The sequence below is a fragment of the Alternaria ventricosa genome (assembly GCF_023758065.1).
Source record: "Alternaria ventricosa strain BMP 2768 chromosome Unknown scaffold_3, whole genome shotgun sequence".
Taxonomy (NCBI): domain Eukaryota; kingdom Fungi; phylum Ascomycota; class Dothideomycetes; order Pleosporales; family Pleosporaceae; genus Alternaria; species Alternaria ventricosa.
In genome coordinates, this window is record NW_026055683.1 from 1839183 (window position 1) to 1858080 (window position 18898).

Below are 18898 nucleotides of genomic sequence, written 5' to 3' on the forward strand. Positions count from 1 at the left end.
AGCTACTGGGTAGGGCGGGATATATCGAGGCCAATAGAGATTAACAGACTTGAGTTGCCTACAGGCTAGCCAGACGTCTATTCTGGGAAATCAGGCTGGAGTATACATCGTCTTGGGTACTACTTGTTTATTGAAATATAGTACCATGTATGCGGCAACGCGAAATTTCGTAGCCGTTCCGAGAATATGCGCCAAGCCGGAAGGCGCGCTAGTGGGCGATCATCTCACATGTTTCTGCAGCTGCCTCGCGCTTGCGACCATTCACACTCCACTTGCGACTTTCGTCTCCCCTCTCGATCCTACGCGCCAACGTCCCGCTCTGGGCCCCTGAATTCTCACGTATACCTTGGTCTACCGACATCATGAGCGACACCAACAAGGACCTCGAAGATCTCGCGAAATCAACGACCGAGGATTTCTACGAGTTGCTTGGTGTAGCCTTCGATGCGCCGGAAGCTGCAATCAAGAAGGCTTACCGTAAAGCCTCGATTCGTTACCATCCCGACAAAAATCCCGACAATAAAGATGCTGCGGATCGCTTTATTTACTTAGGATGGGCTCGAGATATCCTCATAGACGAGAAGCTAAAGGGCGAATATGACCGCGCGCGTACCAGGCGGCGGGAGAAAGCGCTCCAGGATGAGCTTCTGGACGGTCGGCGGCGCAAAATGAAGGATGACCTGGAAAGGAGGGAACGAGAGGGCAAGGACTTCATGAACAACCTAAAGAGGAAGAGGGCGGAAGATATGAACGAGGCGGAGAGGAGAGAACAGGAGATACAAAGATTAGCCGAAGATGGCAAGAGGCGCAGAAAGGAGGCACAAGAGCGCATGGAGAAGAAGCGCAAAGAAGAGGACGAGGCAAGCTTCGTGGATGTAAGCCCTGAGCCACAGGCACCTAAGCCTGGGGACTCCGCCGAGATCGATCGCACAGTCAAGGTCCGGTTCCAACGAGAAGGTGACGCTATAAACTGGGATAAAGACAAGATATCGAGCATGTTTGCGAAATACGGCAAGATCGACAGCGTCGTTATGGGCAAGGACAAGAAGATCCGACCATCAGGAGAGAAGCACCGCAAGGTCATCGCCATTGTCTTTATCATCTATACACGTCTCGATCACGCGCACGCCGCTGTCCTGGACGGGAAGGCCGACTACCCGTCGCTCGAATCCGTGGCTTGGGCGAACGGCGAACCCGACCTTAAATCGCCAACCAACGACGCGCCCTCCGCCCCGTCAACGCCCATATCTACGCCGAAGAACCAGTCATTCAGGTCATCGTTTGGACCTGGCGTAGGGAAGGGCGTTGGAAGTACCACGCCACTAGGAACACCAAAGTTCTCTTTCAGCCCGAAGACACATAGCTTGGAAGAGGTCACCATGATGAGGTTGAAGCAAGCAGAGAAGAAGCGCTTGGAAGATCAGATACGCAAGCAGGAGGCTGCCGAGGAGGCTGCGGTATGATGAGATGACTTGATGAATTCGTTGTGTTAATCCAAGATACCCACTATTAGTATAGTTTAATTTGCCGGCTACATTAACTTTCTCCATAGTTTATGCTGCTTTCAAGTACTGTTGTATGCTCCCGGCGGTGCCCTGGAGTTCTCTTTCGGAGATGGCCTTTCCCGTGTCGTCGCACAAGTCAGATCTGGTACAGCTACATTTTGTAAGAATCCCTTCAGTGATATATCGGCTTGCCGACTACATAAACTTGGATGCAACACCTTCTAGCTTATAAAATGTGTTGCAGGCTGCAACGTTTGAGTTTGGCTTTCGAGTGACGCAAGTGACCTCGGGAAGCAGCTATCGATAACACACGCCTTTGACCCTGGACGCGCATCCCGTCTCGCGCCCTTCGCGCCCGCCCGCATTGCCCATCCCCACTACATCTTTTACCTGACTTTGGACACGCAGCTCTGTTTTTGTAACACCGCAGCATGCAGCATTCCCGACATTATTTCTTAAGATGCCGACTCCAGAATCCGAGATACTCAAGCCACTCGACGCCTCCAACACCAACTCCGACGACTGGGAGATCTTTGTCCTGAGCGATGCGCGCATCGTCTTCGAGAGCAATGGAAAACCTGCGAGCCTTCTTGCTGCATATGCAGATACTCCCCTCCGAGTGGAAGGGCGACTGGAGACTCCGGGGCGCAGCCAGCTGAAATATCGTATGTGAGACATGCTTGTCGGATGTTGGACGCGACGACTAAGCATAGAGCTCTGGCTAACGCGGCTGCAGTTTTGAAGAAGCCCTACAAACCCATGGAAATCGAATTACAACATGTAACGCGCTTCTCCTACGGCGAAATGACCGACGGCGCATACGTAATCTGGGCGCAAGGCCAGGCAGGCTGGTTCGAGATACGACCGACAGCGCAGTACAAGCCCATCTATGACCAGATGGTCCAGGCTGTGGAACTTCTATACTTCGTCACAGACATCTACGGCGAGTCGCGGAAGAAGAGCAGCGGGCCCAGTGCTGAACTGGTCTTCCAAGAGGTCAGCATGTCTTAGAATCATGCAACATTGTGGCGCTAACACTATACAGTATGCAGAGGACGAGCGTTTTCCCTGCAACGATGTGGCCACGGCCGAGAAAATATTTGACCAACATCACCTGTTCCTCATGATGTGCTTTCTGAACAAAGCCCAAGGACTGAGCTGGAGTAATACGCCTGTTTATCAACGTTTCAGACGGCGGTTTCCGGTAGGAAGCATGGAGCTCGAGCGTGTGCTGAATCTGACGTACGTTTAGAAAGACTTCGATAATTGTAAGGCACGAATCGAAGGGCGCTATTCTCAGATCCAACCCGAACGCTCAACGAGGACCCAGAAGTCCGCGTCTGCACCAACACCGGCTTCCAAATCGGCACAAGCGAATGCGACACCGAAACCATCGGAAGCGCCGAAGAAAGACGACAACTGGTGGGAGGCGGCCGCACTCTTCGAATTCATGCAGAAAGCAGTGAATCAACGGGTTCTACGAGCAGGACGGAACCACATTACGGTGGATCGCGTTGCCGAACTCATCGTCAGACGATACGAGATTGAGGAAGTGGACACTGCGAAGAATGTGCTTCTGGTACATGCACAGAATTTGTGCTACATGATGGACCACCCGCGGCGGAAAAACGTACAATTTTTTGCCTCCGAACCGATATACCAAGAGCTGGCAGCTGGACACACACTTTCCGCAGCAGAACAACGGCGAGCTGAAGGTGTGGAACTGAAACCACGCAAAGATCACGCAACTCTGAGAGACGGTGAAAGCGGTTCTTCAGATACGTCCGACGAAGGAGACGACGCCATAATAACACCTGTGCGTAGGCCACCAGGTAGACGGAAGCAAGGCCGGTTATCTGTGCTACGACCTACGAGTGGAAAGTTTTCTGGCAAGAGCAAAGGGATCAGCATTAAGCCAGGGAGACAGAAAGGCGGAAAGGGGAAAGCACCCGTGCCGGCAAGTGATGACTCGGAAGCCGAGCAAAGCAGCAACGCCACAAGTAGTGATGAAGATGATGAGGAAGAAGGCATCGAGACACCAACCCACGCCCTATCACCAGGTCGAGAGAAGAGGAAACTAGACGATACAGACGGCGATCAAGACGAGAAGGATCGACGAAAACGTACAGCCAGTGCATCCATAGCACCTGAATCTCCTCCCACAACTGGCGACTCGGACTCTGCTTCTGAAGGAGTCAGCGCCGTACCACCTCTTCCGCTACGCTCCCGGCCCTCCCATCTCCCTCCCCATGCGAATTCAGCATCATCATCAGGAAACACCAAATCAATAGTATCACCACCGATGATATCAACACCCTTACCGACATACGAAGCAAATGGCCCCCGCGACTCCTGGATCTGCAGTTTCGATGGTTGCACCCAGAAAATCTACGGATGCAGTAAAGAGTTGGGTAGGCAATTGATCACAGAACACTTGGAAGATCACAGTCGAGGGCGAGAGAAGGTTGTTGGTATTCTTTGGAGAGAACAGGATAGATTGAATCTACCTGTTAGGTAAGTCAATGTCTCCGAAGGTAGAGATGCAAGCACAGTAAGCTAACACTTTGACAGCAACTTGATCAAGAAAATCCGTGAAATGAACGAGGCGGCTACGCCGCTGTTCCCGGTGCCTGGTGCTCCGGCGACGGCAGTGCAGCCAAAGCCTATACAAAGACCTGTGTAAATTCAAGAACCTATCCATACTCCCACTTGCTTTGGAATGAAGAGCCCAGTGATTTGAGTCCTGGTGTAATTATTGACTACTTTTCAATCTTCTACGCATCTCTAAATCGCTTCCTCTTTACATTCTCGCAACCCATCTCACACATATCGTCCAACGTCCTCTTTTCTCTTCTAGTGTTTTTTTCCAAGCCGTTCTCCTTGTCACCTTCGTCTCCCACACGACTTTCAATACTCTCCCTCACTTCACCTACACTATTCACGTATCCCACTTCAACATCATACTCCTCCCAGATCGGACTCGTAACTTCATACGCCTCTCCCGTGCCGACTTTGACATGCCATTTTGGATGTGGGAAGGGTAGCGCGCAGATGGGTGTTCGGAGGTAGGATTCAGGGTAAGGGATGTCTGTCATATGTGTTGTTTGGGGCCATGATTGGCTATAATTGTAGACGCCGGTCATGGCATTGGTGTTGGAGTGTAAGATATGTTGCTGTGCTGGAAATCGGAATTGGTGTTGGTGTGTTACTGATGGAGTTTTCGAAGCAAAGTTTTGTGTTATATGCTGACTGTGGATAGCTGTCTCTTGAAGCATTGAGCCATCGATGCCAGATCTGATATGCGCCATTGGGGATTCAAACTGGATACTAACATTGCGGGAAGGCGAGAGCATGACCTTGATCAAATATATTGACATATTGAACGAAATCACCGTACAAGATGCATCCGAATACGACGGTTAAAGATGCTTTCGGAACATACTGGTCTTCCGCTCTTTGTTGACCGGATCAAGATGAAGTACAGATGATGCGTAACAAAGAAGAAAAGGCGCATCGGAATGCATGTACCCAAGGAGGGTAAGAGATTTGAAATTTTGGGTCGATGTGACGCTACTTTATACACTGATCGTTTTGAAGACGTTGAATCCTGATCCTCCTGTGGCCATGATGGCGCCCGGAATCTGCGGGTGCCAGTGCGCCTCCTTGATCTGCTCCATGTAATGCACGAACAGCAATTGCGGCGGTACATCTTGGACACCTGCTGTGTACTTGCTCTCTTCGTCGTCGAGTTCGACAGCCAGATCCCACAGAGTGAGTGTGTTGTCGCCGGCGCATACAAGCACGATACTGTCGTCTGTGGGATGCCACTCGACTGAGGTGATTTGCTCCTTGTGGAAGGTGTATGACGCAACTGGTGAAGGCTTCTTCTCGCTCGACATATCGGTAGAAGGCTTCCATTGCCGCAGGTCCCAGACTCCCCACTCGCCGTCGTCTGCGCCGGTAGCGAGGAGATGAGCGGTTTGGTGCGACCAACTCAGTACGTTGACATCTGTTTTTGAAACCTGTACACTGAGCACCGGCTTCCGTGACTTTGACCGCGCATCCCAGATCTTGACTGTGCCATCGCTCGACGCAGAGGAGAATACGTGCTTCTCGGTTGGTGACCACTGGAGCTCCTCTACTGAGCCACTGTGGCCGGTATACGGCGTGGTGTCTGTGACAAAACCTCCACCCTGTGTCCGTGTTGTCGCAAAGATCTTTCCGGTACAATCACCCGTCAGAAGCTTTCCCTCTGGTATCAATGGCGACCAATCTAGCGCATAACCTTCGTTTGATCCATGTGCGCGAATCGTGCAGACAGGCTTGTTTTGTGTAGGCGAGATGGTGGTACCGGGGGTGTCGAAGGCTGTGAGGTGTGGGGTAACGTCATGGATCAAGACCTGTCCCGACTCGGTCATGGCGGCGGTAAGAGTCGTAGGAGGTTGTGCGGAGGTGGCTTGCGGTGTCTGGTGGGCACGTATGCGGTTCGTGCAGCTCGTCAACGGTATCGACTTTGTCTCGAGGATAGGATCTGAGGCCTCGTCGTCGGATTCTTCGTCATCGTCCTCTTCATCCTCCTTCTCCATTCGTGACAGACTGCTCATCTTCATGACCATAATCTGGTTTTCCTTGTCCCTTCCTCGCGCTGCTTGTGTGCCGGCTACTGAGTAGACTGTTGCAGGGTATGTTTTGCGGTCTGCGCCTAGGTTGTCGGGTACGATGTCGCATGAGAGACAGGGCCACGGCGCTTCGAGCGCATGAAGCATCTCGTATGTGGAAAGATCGGGGTTCAATGTCTCGCCTGGTGAGAGTTTGTGTCGACCGGGAATGAAAGTATCTTGGTCCACGTCCATGCCATCTGGAGGCGTTAGTTTTTGGATTTTCGATATTTCCCTCCGGCAACCTACTCTCGCGCTCCTCAGCTTCGCGCTCTTCGTCTGGTCGACCGTCTACGCCTGCCTCGAGAATCTCATCCTCGCTCTCGAATTCATCTTCGAATTCATCCTCAAACTCGCCCGCTTCGTTGTGTTGGTCGATTTCCATGGGACGATCTCCATTTTTGATAGCCTCTTGCTCTTGCTCTGAGTCTGCGGGTCGCTTCGCCATGGTGTGTGATTGTGTGAGGTTGTGTTTTGGGGTGTCTTGTGGCAGGCGTGAAAAAGTTGGCGCTGGAATTTGTCCCGCCAAATGTTTTTTGAGGCGGCTTATCGATCGGCGTATCGGACCACGCTATGACGCCCCCCTCTCTTAGGTGCCCACCGGGGCTGTTGCGTGCATCTCTGGAGCGAAACACTGCGCTTACCCCCAGTCCAATCGCATCCCGCACATCCCAGGTCAACACCACAGAGGCCGCGCCCATAATACCGACTCTCCCCCTTAAGGTCGCATAGAATTGTTCGAGGAGCAGAGTCGCCAAGGAAGAAGAAAACACATTGTCAGCTTGCTTTCACCGTCTTGACGCGTGCCAGCGCGCTTTCAGCCCAGATCAACAACCGCGGGGACGCTGAGACATACTAGCCATGGAGCCAGAATACTCGAGTCAGGAACCCGCGCAGCAGCCCTACGTAGCTGCCACAGAAGTGCAGCACGTACAGCAAGTGCAGCCTGAGCAGCTGCCGCCCCAGCAACTGCAACCCGAGCCAATGCAGCCCGAGCAGGTGCCTGTCGAACCAGAACAGGAAGCGCAGAAGCACATGGACCAGACCATGGACGTCGCCGACGACAGCATGAGTTCGACTATCACCGCCTCCACTGTCACACCGCTACCAGACCTCACCCAGAACGCGAGCCTGAATAACAGTCCCAACCCCTACGAGCAGCCTCACCGACCGTCAACATCCTACTCAGACACCGCGTACCAGTACACAACACACAACGGGACGCGCTTCAACACATCATCAGACGCCGACACACCTCCACGGCACGGCTACTACGATGCCAACAAAGAAACACACATGGGCCAGTCGCATTCGCGGCCCAGCTCGCAGATGGGACGCTATCCGACTTCGGAGGGCAACACGCGGTCAAACTCATATCAGGACCAGCGAGGGAGCGCCCAACAGCAACAACAGGAGGCCGCCAAAAATGCCAGCGTCGTCATCAAGGTCGGCATGGTCGGAGACGCGCAGATCGGAAAGACCAGTCTAATGGTCAAGTATGTTGAGGGCAGCTGGGACGAAGACTACATCCAAACGCTCGGTGGGTTACACAGGCATGTTTCACAAACTGCAGATTCTGACAACCACAGGCGTCAACTTCATGGAAAAGACCATTTCGATCCGGAACACAGAGATCACCTTCTCCATTTGGGATTTGGGTGGTCAACGTGAATTCGTCAACATGTTGCCGTTGGTTTGCAACGATGCTGTTGCTATACTGTTCATGTTCGACCTGACACGAAAAAGCACATTGAACTCCATCAAGGAGTGGTACAGACAGGGACGCGGTTTCAACAAGACTGCCATCCCATTTTTGGTCGGCACAAAGTACGACCACTTTGTCAACTTCCCGCGGGAAGAGCAGGAGGAGATATCTAACCAAGTACGAGTCCCTGCCAAAAACAATTTAGAGCCGAAGGACTGACAGCACCTAGGCTAAGCGATTTGCGCGAGCAATGAAGGCCAGTCTAATATTCAGCTCAACCAGCCATAGCATCAACGTGCAGAAGGTGAGAGCTGTCCATGCCCATTACCAAGCCCATACTGACTCTGCGTCAGATCTTCAAGATCGTGCTATCCAAAGCCTTTGACCTGAAATGCACAATCCCCGAGATAGAAAATATTGGCGAACCCTTACTCCTCTACCAGGCCGTTTAGTCGCCGGCAGACCGTAGAGTCAGGCCCAGGACAGAGGGAACACGTATGAACCTGTCCGAGGGTCAGATTGGGCGCGTCTTCTACCGGAACGTTACCATGAGCGAATGATTTTCATGACTGTTTTGCGTGGGATTGCATGGCTCGGCGATTGGAGCAAGGTGCTAGATACATGGTTGGTGCAAAACCGGCGTTCTTCTGCTTGTATATGCGGAAGTGATTGTATGATTCGGGCAGCAAGGCCTCGGCCGGGGCACGAAGTCTAGCGCCCAGGACGCGCAAGATTTGTAGCTTTACAGCAAACATCCTAGTGTAATACCGACTTGTCAGAATCGACTGCATCTTATTAAGTTTGCGTGACTTCCAATCAACGCGCATAGCGGCAAGTTTAGGCGAATGACGTAAGCTTCCGCAGCTAAAAAGTTACGGATCCCAGCAAGCAACACCAATTAACACTGCTTCAAAACCGCATCCGCAGACATTGCCCCAACGCGAACGATTCCACACTACCGACAGACCGGATCGCGAATTGATTGACACACTGGAAATCGAAAGCAACGTACTGCCTTGTCACTGAAACAGTCGTAGAGACTGAAGAAGAAAGACTCTCACGAACACGATCTTGGGAAGACACAGCTTCATCCATCCACTACAATGGCGCTTCCTTCAATAGCGCTCCCGGGCCAACTGCTCGGAAGTGTCGACAAATACAGTCCAGGTCCAGGAACACACATCCACGACTCGCAAATCTACGCCTCAATAGCTGGACCCGTTTTCTCTTCGCCATCACATCCCTCCACACAAAGCGCATCTTCCAAGTCCGGCAAACTCGCGCCGCTCCTCTCAATAACGCGTCCTCCCACCTCCACCGACCCCGGTATCCTCGGTCCCAACTCTGGCGGCGGCGTACCCCTCCTCCCGATCGTCTCCAGCACAGTCCTCGTTCGCATAACGCGCCTCGGCCCACGCTTCGCCAGCTGCGAAATTCTCGTCATCGACGACGCCGTATGCCGCGAAGCCTTCCTAGCGCAGATCCGACGCGAAGATATCCGGGCTACAGAGAAGGACAAGATAAAGATTGAGGAGAGCTTCAGGGTGGGTGATCTGGTTAGAGGTACGGTCATCAGTCTGGGAGATAGCGGAAACTACTATGTCGCTACGGATCGCAATGAGTTTGGTGTTGTGTTGGCTAGGAGTGAGGAGGGGAGGGTTATGCATCCGGTTAGTTGGAAGGAGTTTAGGGATCCCGTCAGTGGGAAGGCGGAGGCGAGGAAGGCTGCTAAGCCGTTTTGATGGATCATGGATCATGGATCATGGATCATGTGGAATACAGTGGAGAAGATGGAGAGGGAGGAAAATTACATTGCTGAACAAGCATGGCAACAGGCGATAAGATACCCATGATGTGGATTGAAGAATAAGATCAAGCAGCTTTGGCACGCGAAGAAAACACTAGCGGGCTAAAGGAGGCATGTATCTTTGGGGAAATGACACAATTTCAGTCTAAGAGCCGTGAAACCAGGCAACGATACCCGCTATCAAATGTATAGAGTGGGCTGTTCTGGTTGCACCAGCCGCGGATTGCATCCATTCCATTTCTCCGGCCTCAGGCACACAGCAACCTGCGCAACAGCATCACCAACGGAACAAGCCGCTGCACACCAAGATCCAGCTGAGACAACGAGGGGCAACGAGCTAAATATACCCTCCTTCCTTCCACCTTCATACATGTTCCCGATGGCGAAAATAGCAACGAAGCAAAACCAAACACGGTCGCAGCGATTGATGTGACAATACTCTCGGTACCTGCATCGTGACGCGTATCATGTATGCAAGGCCGGGGAATCACACCCAACACGTAGTGTTCCATGACTCGAGGCAACACACGGGGCCAAGGGTATGTAGTAGCATGTGTAAGGTAACCCGAGAAGATGAGCTAAGTTTAGTGGCCAGGACTGCAGTTCTTAGTGCTTCCCATGCATGTAGTTAGAGCTGCACCACGAGAACGATTTAGAGTGAAGTTGAAATGAACGGCGAATAACACATGGTTGCAATTGTGAGAAATAAAGTAGAATATACTACGATTGACGCTTTCGCTGTAAGCGTCGAAGACGTTTTTGAATGAATCAGCAGGTGCTCGCTGCACACAAATCCCCTATGATGTCGTCATGAAATAGCACAACGAGGTCGTCTCTGAAAATCCCATCTGTATCCCACCGCACCGTCTTAATCCTTCTCCTTTTTCTTCCCTCAGATTTGCTTCAAAAACACCCAAAATCGCTGCCTTTCCCTAGGCGTGAATGTGAATGGTACCAGGAACCGTAGATACGCCGAAACTCCGACCATGCTTGGGTCGACGCTGATCGCGCTGGATGAGCGTCTCTCGCTAATCATGCCACGCAAGATGCTGTAAAGATGACATCTTGTGTAATCTTTGACCGCAATTCTGATGCTTGGAAAACACTCCCTCTTCCATGTATGCTGTGGTGATGTCGTTTACAACGGCGACGATCGTTCGACAGCAGTATCGAAGGGATTCGTTCTCGACAATACCCATAGTCTTACAATGCTATCCTCTTCTAGACAGCAACGTCTCTTCTATTCGGTAGCGTAGTAGTCGTCTACAGAACGCCTCCGGGCAGGGGTGTCCCTCTATTCTGGTTACCCCACCCGAAGCTCTCTGTCTGCGGATTGACGGGCCGTACATCGTTTCCGCCCACAGTGCTGACATGGCCTTCTTGCGGTGCTGCATGCTTCCTAAGCATGAACATGGGTTTCCGGCCTTCCTTGTCAAGTTGTTTGAACAATATCAGCGGCCTCTCGTTGAGTCCTAGACAGCGCTCCTGATCACCATGTACAATATACAGGGCATACTGGCGCCAGTCTGCCGTAATGTTGTATTTCTTAAGCGCGACCGGGAGCACCTTGTGGCACGGATCGTCGATTGAGACTCGGAACGATTTGAAGATTTCAACTTGCGGGTTCGTGGATGGCGTGGATGCGGGATTGGATGCGGATGTGTTCATTGAGCTTGAACCGCCAGAGAGTGGTGGGTCGCGATCGTCGGGGGTTGGTGTTGGTGCAGCGTTGTTTCGCATCTGTCGTGATGACAGTGGTGCGGGCGTAGCGCGGGGGTCGCGATTGCGGTCGGATACAGCAGTTGTGTCTGAATTCCATGTGTTTTGACTCCACCCTGAGTTGCCGTCGTGGTCGTGCCCGCTTCGGGGTATTTCGCGGTTGTACTGGCGGCCTTGGCCTTGTGTGTATGCGGGGGATGTCGGGGAGGGTTGGGCGATGGAGTTGGGCGACAGTTGCGGGCCACCACCGAGAGATGCTGTGAGGTGTGAGGAGGCTGCGACGGCTGCTGCGGAGGGGTCCAAAGAAGAATGATCGACAAGAGCGCGATGTTCTTGGATTGTTGGAGAGGGGTTCTTTGGCGCGGATCCAAGGAAAAGCTTCTTGGTAGAGAACTTACGCGAAAGACTGCTGCCACCAGATCTCTCTTGAGTTGCAGGTGGCGATGTGACGGAGTGCTCGTGGGGCGTAGGCAGGGGTTGGTTATCCTTGAGCATGCGCACGAGTGGCAGGATCTCCTCTCGTAGCCGCTTGTTCTCGTCCATGACCCTGCTGAGGTCTTCTCTAAGATGTCGCAGCTCCGATTCGGCCGTGTGTATGCGCTCGTCGCGCGCCTGGACTACGCGAATGACCTTGGCGAAGTCGTCTTGGGTTGGCGGCGCTTCCTGTGCCGACGTATCCGCGGCTGAGGTGGTGGTTAGACGTGCAACGCCATGGCAAAGGCAATGGACTCACATAGCGGGACGTAGTCGTCGGGGTCCATGGGCACATTCTGCCGTACCTTGATCTCGTAGACGGCCTTGAGGATTGTCAGGCGGTGGCCTACACTGCCGACGCCCAGCTCCTTCAGCTCGGCATGCTGGAGCGCGGCGAGCACGTCGCCCGTGATGCCCTCGTCTACAAACAATGGGTTAGCAAACAATGCGTGGCGTGCGCGCGGTGCGACGTACTAGCAAAGGTGTCCGAGTACTGCTCCAGGCCCAGATCCGCGATGAAGTCGGCCGTCTGATCCTCGTTCCACTCCATTATGTGCCCCGTCGGGCTGCTCTTGCTGTCGCGCGAATGGGTGAAGGTGGTGGGCGTGTGTTCAGTGCTCAGCGGGCCGGAGCTCGTGGGGGAGCTCTCGTACTCGGCGGGTAGGGTCGGGCTAGAGATGCCCTGGCGCTCAAACTCGTCATCGGCGTCCGAGTCCTCATGGTACTTGGTCGTGTAGGCCATGGTGGGCGTGACGTCGACGGCCTCGTCGGGAGTCGGAGGGTTGGCAGAGGGTGGAGTGAGGTGATGCTGCCAAGCCCTCGCAGCAAGCTCGTCGAGGGGACGACGTCTGTGTTATCGATGGCGATGTCGCGCAGGCCGGTCGGTCCAGTGTCGTCGATAGGGCACCCTGTCTGAGACGAAGCGAGATTGAGCCGGCGTGTTTCGTCTCCAGCGGGAGCAGGTCGGGCTATCCTGGGCGCAGTCTCAGATACACTGCTAGCCGTGGCACGCAAGAGTGCAGGGCGGGGAGGGTGAAGGTCTTCGCAGGCGGCCAGGCGTGCCGGTCCCTAAGCGCTTTGTCGTCGACGCCTGATGGGGAAGCGCGTATCCTCGGGGGCTGCGATGGTCCCTGCAGTCGCCCTATGCCTTTGCCTGAGGTAGAAAGAAGTGCGCCAGGATGACTATGGAGAGCAGCGAGACGACGAGGCAGTGCACAGCAGGAGGAAGAGCGCTCTGCTCACGACGGCAACGTAAACTGGCTCGCCTGCTTCTGGATGCCAATACCAATACCGTCGACAGGCGGCTAGCAGGGCCACCCAAGCCAAAGCGGGAAAGAGCCCTCTGGGTCCGAGCTTCCCATACCAGCTGGAACCAATATTGCGATAAAGGATGCAGGTACCAAACACTCAGCTTTCACCACCGCCTGCCTATCCTCGTCGGGCAGCTTTGCACATGAACCCTCTTGCTCCAGTCTCCTAGCCTCGCCCTCGCGCTGCGCCGCTCCCGGGATCTCCCCTTCCATCGCCCACGCTGCACCTGCTCGCTTTCGGATCCGGCAAGTGCAATCTTGCAAGTTATCGTTCGCATCACGAGCCCGCAACGGCACCCGGTAAACCACGCACATGCGTCTAACGATCTTCACCGCCAACGTTGAACTAGGGCCATCTCTGCCGGCATCTGCCCGAATACGGCTACCCCGGCCAGTCGTTTAAGACGCTGCATCCCATATTACGACATCTGGCTACCTCCGAGCTTCAGAGCACAATCCCACGTGCGCCCAGCTCCCCGTCGTCTACGCGAACAGGATCACCCACTACTTCGCTATAAGGTAGCTCGCCCGGTATTGACAACTTTAGACGACCCTCCTCCTTTTTTCCTTTTTCACATCAATCTCACACCTGACGACTCACGAGCTCGGAACAATGTCTCAATCCATCAATGTAACTACGACTCAGGCCCAGTCCGGCATCTCCCAAGACCTGCGGAACAACATCTACTCGGCCCTTCTTTCTGGCGATGGCATCCGCAATATTGAATCCACCCTAGACGAATCCCTGCGGGCCTCTGGGTTCAAAGACGATCTAAGAGCCTACATTACCGATCTGTTCCGCTCGGGCCAAGCTACTACCTGCGAGGAAGCCCGGAATCTGGCGATGCAGAAGATCAGAGAGCAAACACGTGGTCTGGAGGAGCAAACCAACGGCGTAAACGGCACCAACGGAACGACGAATGGAGATGGAGAGAATGGAGAGGAGGTCAACTTGAAGATTCCGAAATCGGCAATCGACGCTGGTGCAAAGACAGTCATGAAGGAGTTGGAGAAGGTGTGCGACATCACATACGAGGACGACAAGTGATCGTCCCTCCTGCAATCTGAGAACGAGTTCACCTTTCATGCCACAGCAGACATGCAAGCTCATATCGCCTGAGTCAGGGTAGTTGAAAGGGAAGACTCCAAAGCAAAGGCCTTAACGAACGATACTATCGGTCGCGCAACCGACACCGATATAATGTGGGGCGGGCGACATCGTCCAACGGCATCGATGGGTTCCGGCCGCCATCTCGGATGATTAGAGACCTCGCCTATACCCATGAAACCTTGCCTCAAGACCACTGCGTCAAGTGGACAATGTTGGAGTCAGTCATGTTGGAGGATTGGTCGTTCGTGGAGTATGGATGGATTGGTGTAGAAAGTGCACGGTGATGGAACAGGGAGTCAAGGCAGAAATTGTAACACAGGTCAATACGAGGACATGATAGGCGCAGCAAAGATTCATTGATGACATGCATTCTCATTCAGGCCATTGGTTCGTGAAAGATACTACTGATATCCTGTCAAAGCGCTAGCAATTACGCGCGCCTCCATCTATCTATGAGACGTCAATCGCCCCTCATGCCGTGTGATGATGAAAAAGGGAAACCCATCCGTCGTGATCCTGCAACTGTCTAGTTGTACAGGTCCTCGTCCTCACCACCAGCGCCGAAGGTGTTCTGCTCACCACCGCCCGCTGCGTTCTCAGCGTCGGGGAAGCGGAAGAAGCTTGATCCTCCAGAGTTCTTCATCGACTGTGCGAAGGCCTCGTACCGGCGGATCTCAACATCGGTAACGGAACGACGAGCGGAGCGCATGGCCTCCTCGAAGTGAGCCTTGGTCAGCACAGGTACTGGGTCCTCCTCGTCTACCTCCATGTCAACATCCTCGCCAGCAGCCTCACGAGCCTTGCGGCGCTCAATGTCAATGGCAATAGACTGCTTGATGGCGAGCTTGACCGCACGCTGGGTGACGAATCCAAGATCGGCACCGGAGAATCCGTGGGTGTTCTGGGCGATGAAGTCGATGTTGACATCCTCGGCGACAGGGGTCTTGCGAAGCTGAGCCTTGATGATGCTGGCACGCGACGCCAGATCGGGCAGAGGAACGTAAACGAGAGTGTCAAGACGACCAGGACGGCACAGAGCATTGTCGAGCTGTTCCGGTCGGTTGGTGGCACCGATAACGAAGACGTTCTTCTTTGATGTCATACCGTCCATCTCAGTGAGGAGCTGGTTGACGACACGGTCAGACGCACCACCGGCATCTCCTTGAGATCCACCACGCGACTTGGCGATAGAGTCCAACTCGTCCAAGAAGACGACGCAAGGTGCGGCAGCACGCGCCTTGTCGAAGATGTCACGGATGTTGCTCTCAGACTCACCAAACCACATGGAGAGTAGCTCAGGACCCTTGATGGAGATGAAGTTGGCCGCGCACTCGTTGGCAACAGCCTTGGCAAGAAGCGTCTTACCAGTACCAGGAGGACCGTAGAACAGTACACCTCGCGATGGAGACATACCGAACTTGAGGAACTTGTCGGGGTGGTCGACTGGGTACTGCACGGACTCAATGAGCTCGCGCTTGACTTCCTCCAGACCACCAATGTCCTCCCACCGGACGTTGGGAACTTCGACAACGGCGACTTCACGAAGGGCTGATGGGTTGGATACGCCAAGAGCGAAACGGAAGTTCTCCATGGTCACGCCCAGTGAGTCCAGAACCTCGGCGTCAATGGTGTCCTCGTCGAGATCGATGAGGTCCATCTTCTCACGAATCTGCTGCATGGCAGCCTCAGAGCAAAGCGAAGCCAAATCGGAACCAACGTAACCGTGAGTCTCAGCAGCGATAGTTTGTAGGTCGACGTCGTCACCGAGCTTCATGTTCTTGGTGTGGATCTGCATGATCTCGAGACGGCCTGTAGGGTCGGGAATACCGATGTCGACTTCACGGTCGAAACGTCCGAAACGGCGGAGGGCGGGGTCGATGGAGTTGGGTCGGTTGGTGGCGGCCATAACAACGACGTTGGAACGAGCCTTCATGCCGTCCATGAGGGTGAGCAGTTGCGAAACGACACGGCGCTCGACTTCACCGTTGGTCTTCTCACGCTTGGGCGCGATGGAGTCGATTTCATCAATGAAGATGATCGCGGGGGAGTTCTTCTCGGCCTCCTCGAACGCCTTGCGCAGATTTGACTCTGACTCTCCGGCCATCTTGGACATGATCTCGGGACCGTTGATCAGGAAGAAGAAAGCACCGGTCTCGTTGGCGACGGCACGAGCCATCAGTGTCTTACCGGTACCGGGAGGACCGTACATCAGGATACCACGCGGAGGCTTGATACCGATGGACTTGAAGAGCTGAGGATGCCTCAGTGGCAACTCGACCAACTCTCGGATCTGCGCCATCTGCTTTCGGCAGCCACCAATGTCGTCGTAGCCAACCTCGTTGAGGTTACCCTCCTCGTCCTCGCGCTGGATGGGCTCGCCCTCGCAGTGGATGACCGTATCTTGTGCGACGATACCGAACTCTGGTGGGTCGACCTCAACAACCTTGAACTCCACTTGTCGCATACCGCCGCGGGCTGTGAATGTGTCGCCTTGACGAACCGGTCGGTAGGCTTCGCGGAAGTATGGGGCGAGGAAAACGTCGAACAGCGAACCAGTGATACCCTCGACGGTATCGGCGATGGGAAGAACTGCGATGCGCTTGGCCTGCAAGAGCATTAGCTTTGAATCAGCGTCTCGGAGATGTAGCTACGTACGTATTTGATGTCAGGGCACGGGTGGATGGTGATAACATCACCGTGCTTGACACGCAGGTTGTGGCGAACGACACGGTTTATCCGCGCAGAGCCATCGTCGAGATCGTCATCGGCGAGCACGATAAGAACAGTGTCCTTCCGCTTCTTGCCCTTGACGAGGACTGTGTCACCACGGAAGAGCTGGAGCGTCTCCATGGTGTTGTTTGAGAGGGCGATAATCGAGTTGTCATCGTTGACGGCGTCGGTGACACTGCGAAGTCAGTATGGCTTCTTTGTGTCGCTTTGTGGCGTACTTACATCAGCGAGTTTGGCTTCTTCTTCTTCTTGAGGATGGCGGTTGCGGTCTCATCGTTCTGTGGCGGATCAGTAAAGACGGTCTCAGATGAGTGTTTGGCAGTGCCTACATCCTTGGGCTCAGCGCCATCGGGGTTCCTGAAGTTCTGTTAGTCGCGGTTGCAGATATGCGGCTGGTGGCAATGCACGTACTTGGAAAGATCCACCTTCGGCTTGGAGTGGTCTGGTTCAGCGGACATCTTGCTGATGTGTCTCTATGGAATGCTGCGACTGTACTTTTCCGGTGCAAAGAGGGACGCCGGGATTTGCAGCGCGGTGGAATGGGTTGTGGGTGGGGTGGGGGGTAAGATGGAGGTGATGGGTCTTTGGTGTTTGGGGCGTGGTGGTTTAAGTAAGTTGGAGCTTGAACAGTGTCGGTGATCTCACTGCTCGAGCTAGCTTGATGTTGCCTTAGGGTCCGTGCTCCTTCCGCCGCCGCAACATTGGAAGTTGCTGGAAACGCTTAGACAAGCCGGCCTACTGGGAAACACTGTGTCCCTTTCACCGTCAATTGCTTCCCGCCTCCCTCGGGAAGGCTCCATGCGGGCCAATCAGGCCCGCTTTGTGCTACTTTCCGCATCTTCAGGGTGAGACTGGCGTTGTTACGCGTCCGACTGGAGCCTGCTGCAGCCTCATTCGCGCCACCAAAGCGCCAAGAAAGTCTCCATGTCGGTCCTTCGTCAGTGCGCGCGATAAGTAAACCTACATGTCCGTTTGGTCCATGACAGTCCATGTACCCGTCCGACGCTCACTAAACCGTATGCACACCATGAGTAGCTATGGTAGTCACTTTCTGGCACACATAAAAAAGGAACCCTTGTTGTTTCACATCACCACACTTCTGGATGTTTTCAGGCCGTCGATAGTTCGCCTGCATATTCTAGTCTTCTAGACTGCTGGTTGCTTTGTTATCCTGGCCTCACGATCATGTTGCGGTACCGGATAGCGTTGAACTTCACGACATGTATTTGTTGATCTGACAGCTGAGTGAGTCTTGATCAAAATGAGTCGGCAGTTTGATACTCTCTACACAACGACGAACTCGGTTTGTCATGGTCACAGTCTTCTAAGTGGACAGCGTCGGAACAATGTGTATATATGTATTAGGATATACTGACTTCTTGCACTAGACATTCTTACACGTCCTGCTGTTGCATTCCAGCAGACGCTGCACATGCTTTCTTCTCCATCTCGCGCAAGCACGGTGCTTGAAACATATTGCCATACACGATGTTCTTCATAGTACCGACGGAGACTAGTAGCCACAGAAGTATAACACTGGCACCAAGTACTGTACCTAGAATCCCGAAGAACGCGGATGGAAGTTCCTGTCCGATGGTAATGGTAGACATTGTAAAGACGCCAATGGGAAAGGTGAACCCCCACCAACCCATATTGAAAGGGAACTTGCTCCGACTGATTGACGCGACTGCGAAGAATAGCCATACCAAACCAAAGCCCCATAGCGTGATGGCAGTCATCCAGCCTAGTACGTAGAGAACTTCGCCGGCCATTGGATGCAACGTGTTCGTCTCTGGAAAGGTCCTTGAAGCCTGGATTCCGAGTTTCAAAGCGGCATATCCGCCCTGTCCCATAGGTCCAAGAGGCAGGAAGACACTGA

At 53.7% G+C, this 18898-nt stretch overlaps 8 protein-coding genes across 8 annotated transcripts; 5 read left to right on the forward strand and 3 right to left on the reverse strand.

Moving 5' to 3' along the window:
• Nucleotides 1–362: 362 nt before the first annotated feature.
• On the forward strand, nt 363–1463 carry J4E93_002564 (uncharacterized protein; the record flags this gene model as incomplete). The annotated part of the gene is made up of 1 exon (XM_049340507.1): nt 363–1463. The coding sequence occupies one exon, from the start codon at nt 363–365 to the stop codon at nt 1461–1463; it is 1101 nt and encodes a 366-aa protein (XP_049202829.1).
• A 502-nt stretch (nt 1464–1965) lies between these two features.
• Nucleotides 1966–4188, forward strand: J4E93_002565 (uncharacterized protein; the record flags this gene model as incomplete). The annotated part of the gene is made up of 5 exons (XM_049340508.1): nt 1966–2170; nt 2242–2501; nt 2551–2668; nt 2762–4019; nt 4077–4188. The coding sequence occupies 5 exons, from the start codon at nt 1966–1968 to the stop codon at nt 4186–4188; spliced, it is 1953 nt and encodes a 650-aa protein (XP_049202830.1).
• An 892-nt stretch (nt 4189–5080) lies between these two features.
• J4E93_002566 (uncharacterized protein) lies at nt 5081–6611 on the reverse strand (the record flags this gene model as incomplete). The annotated part of the gene is made up of 2 exons (XM_049340509.1): nt 5081–6363; nt 6413–6611. The coding sequence occupies 2 exons, from the start codon at nt 6609–6611 to the stop codon at nt 5081–5083; spliced, it is 1482 nt and encodes a 493-aa protein (XP_049202831.1).
• Nucleotides 6612–7024: 413 nt separating this feature from the next.
• J4E93_002567 (uncharacterized protein) lies at nt 7025–8320 on the forward strand (the record flags this gene model as incomplete). Its single annotated transcript, XM_049340510.1, has 4 exons — nt 7025–7703; nt 7753–8045; nt 8098–8172; nt 8222–8320. 4 exons carry the CDS (start codon nt 7025–7027, stop codon nt 8318–8320), a joined length of 1146 nt encoding a protein of 381 aa, XP_049202832.1.
• Nucleotides 8321–8971: 651 nt separating this feature from the next.
• Nucleotides 8972–9610, forward strand: J4E93_002568 (uncharacterized protein; the record flags this gene model as incomplete). The annotated part of the gene is made up of 1 exon (XM_049340511.1): nt 8972–9610. One exon carries the CDS (start codon nt 8972–8974, stop codon nt 9608–9610), a length of 639 nt encoding a protein of 212 aa, XP_049202833.1.
• A 1328-nt stretch (nt 9611–10938) lies between these two features.
• On the reverse strand, nt 10939–12610 carry J4E93_002569 (uncharacterized protein; the record flags this gene model as incomplete). Its single annotated transcript, XM_049340512.1, has 4 exons — nt 10939–11651; nt 11793–12077; nt 12128–12289; nt 12343–12610. 4 exons carry the CDS (start codon nt 12608–12610, stop codon nt 10939–10941), a joined length of 1428 nt encoding a protein of 475 aa, XP_049202834.1.
• A 1181-nt stretch (nt 12611–13791) lies between these two features.
• On the forward strand, nt 13792–14226 carry J4E93_002570 (uncharacterized protein; the record flags this gene model as incomplete). Its single annotated transcript, XM_049340513.1, has 1 exon — nt 13792–14226. The coding sequence occupies one exon, from the start codon at nt 13792–13794 to the stop codon at nt 14224–14226; it is 435 nt and encodes a 144-aa protein (XP_049202835.1).
• Nucleotides 14227–14815: 589 nt separating this feature from the next.
• On the reverse strand, nt 14816–17477 carry CDC48 (AAA ATPase cdc48; the record flags this gene model as incomplete). Its single annotated transcript, XM_049340514.1, has 5 exons — nt 14816–16894; nt 16945–17194; nt 17242–17297; nt 17349–17376; nt 17431–17477. 5 exons carry the CDS (start codon nt 17475–17477, stop codon nt 14816–14818), a joined length of 2460 nt encoding a protein of 819 aa, XP_049202836.1.
• Between the last annotated feature and the right edge of the window lie 1421 nt (nt 17478–18898).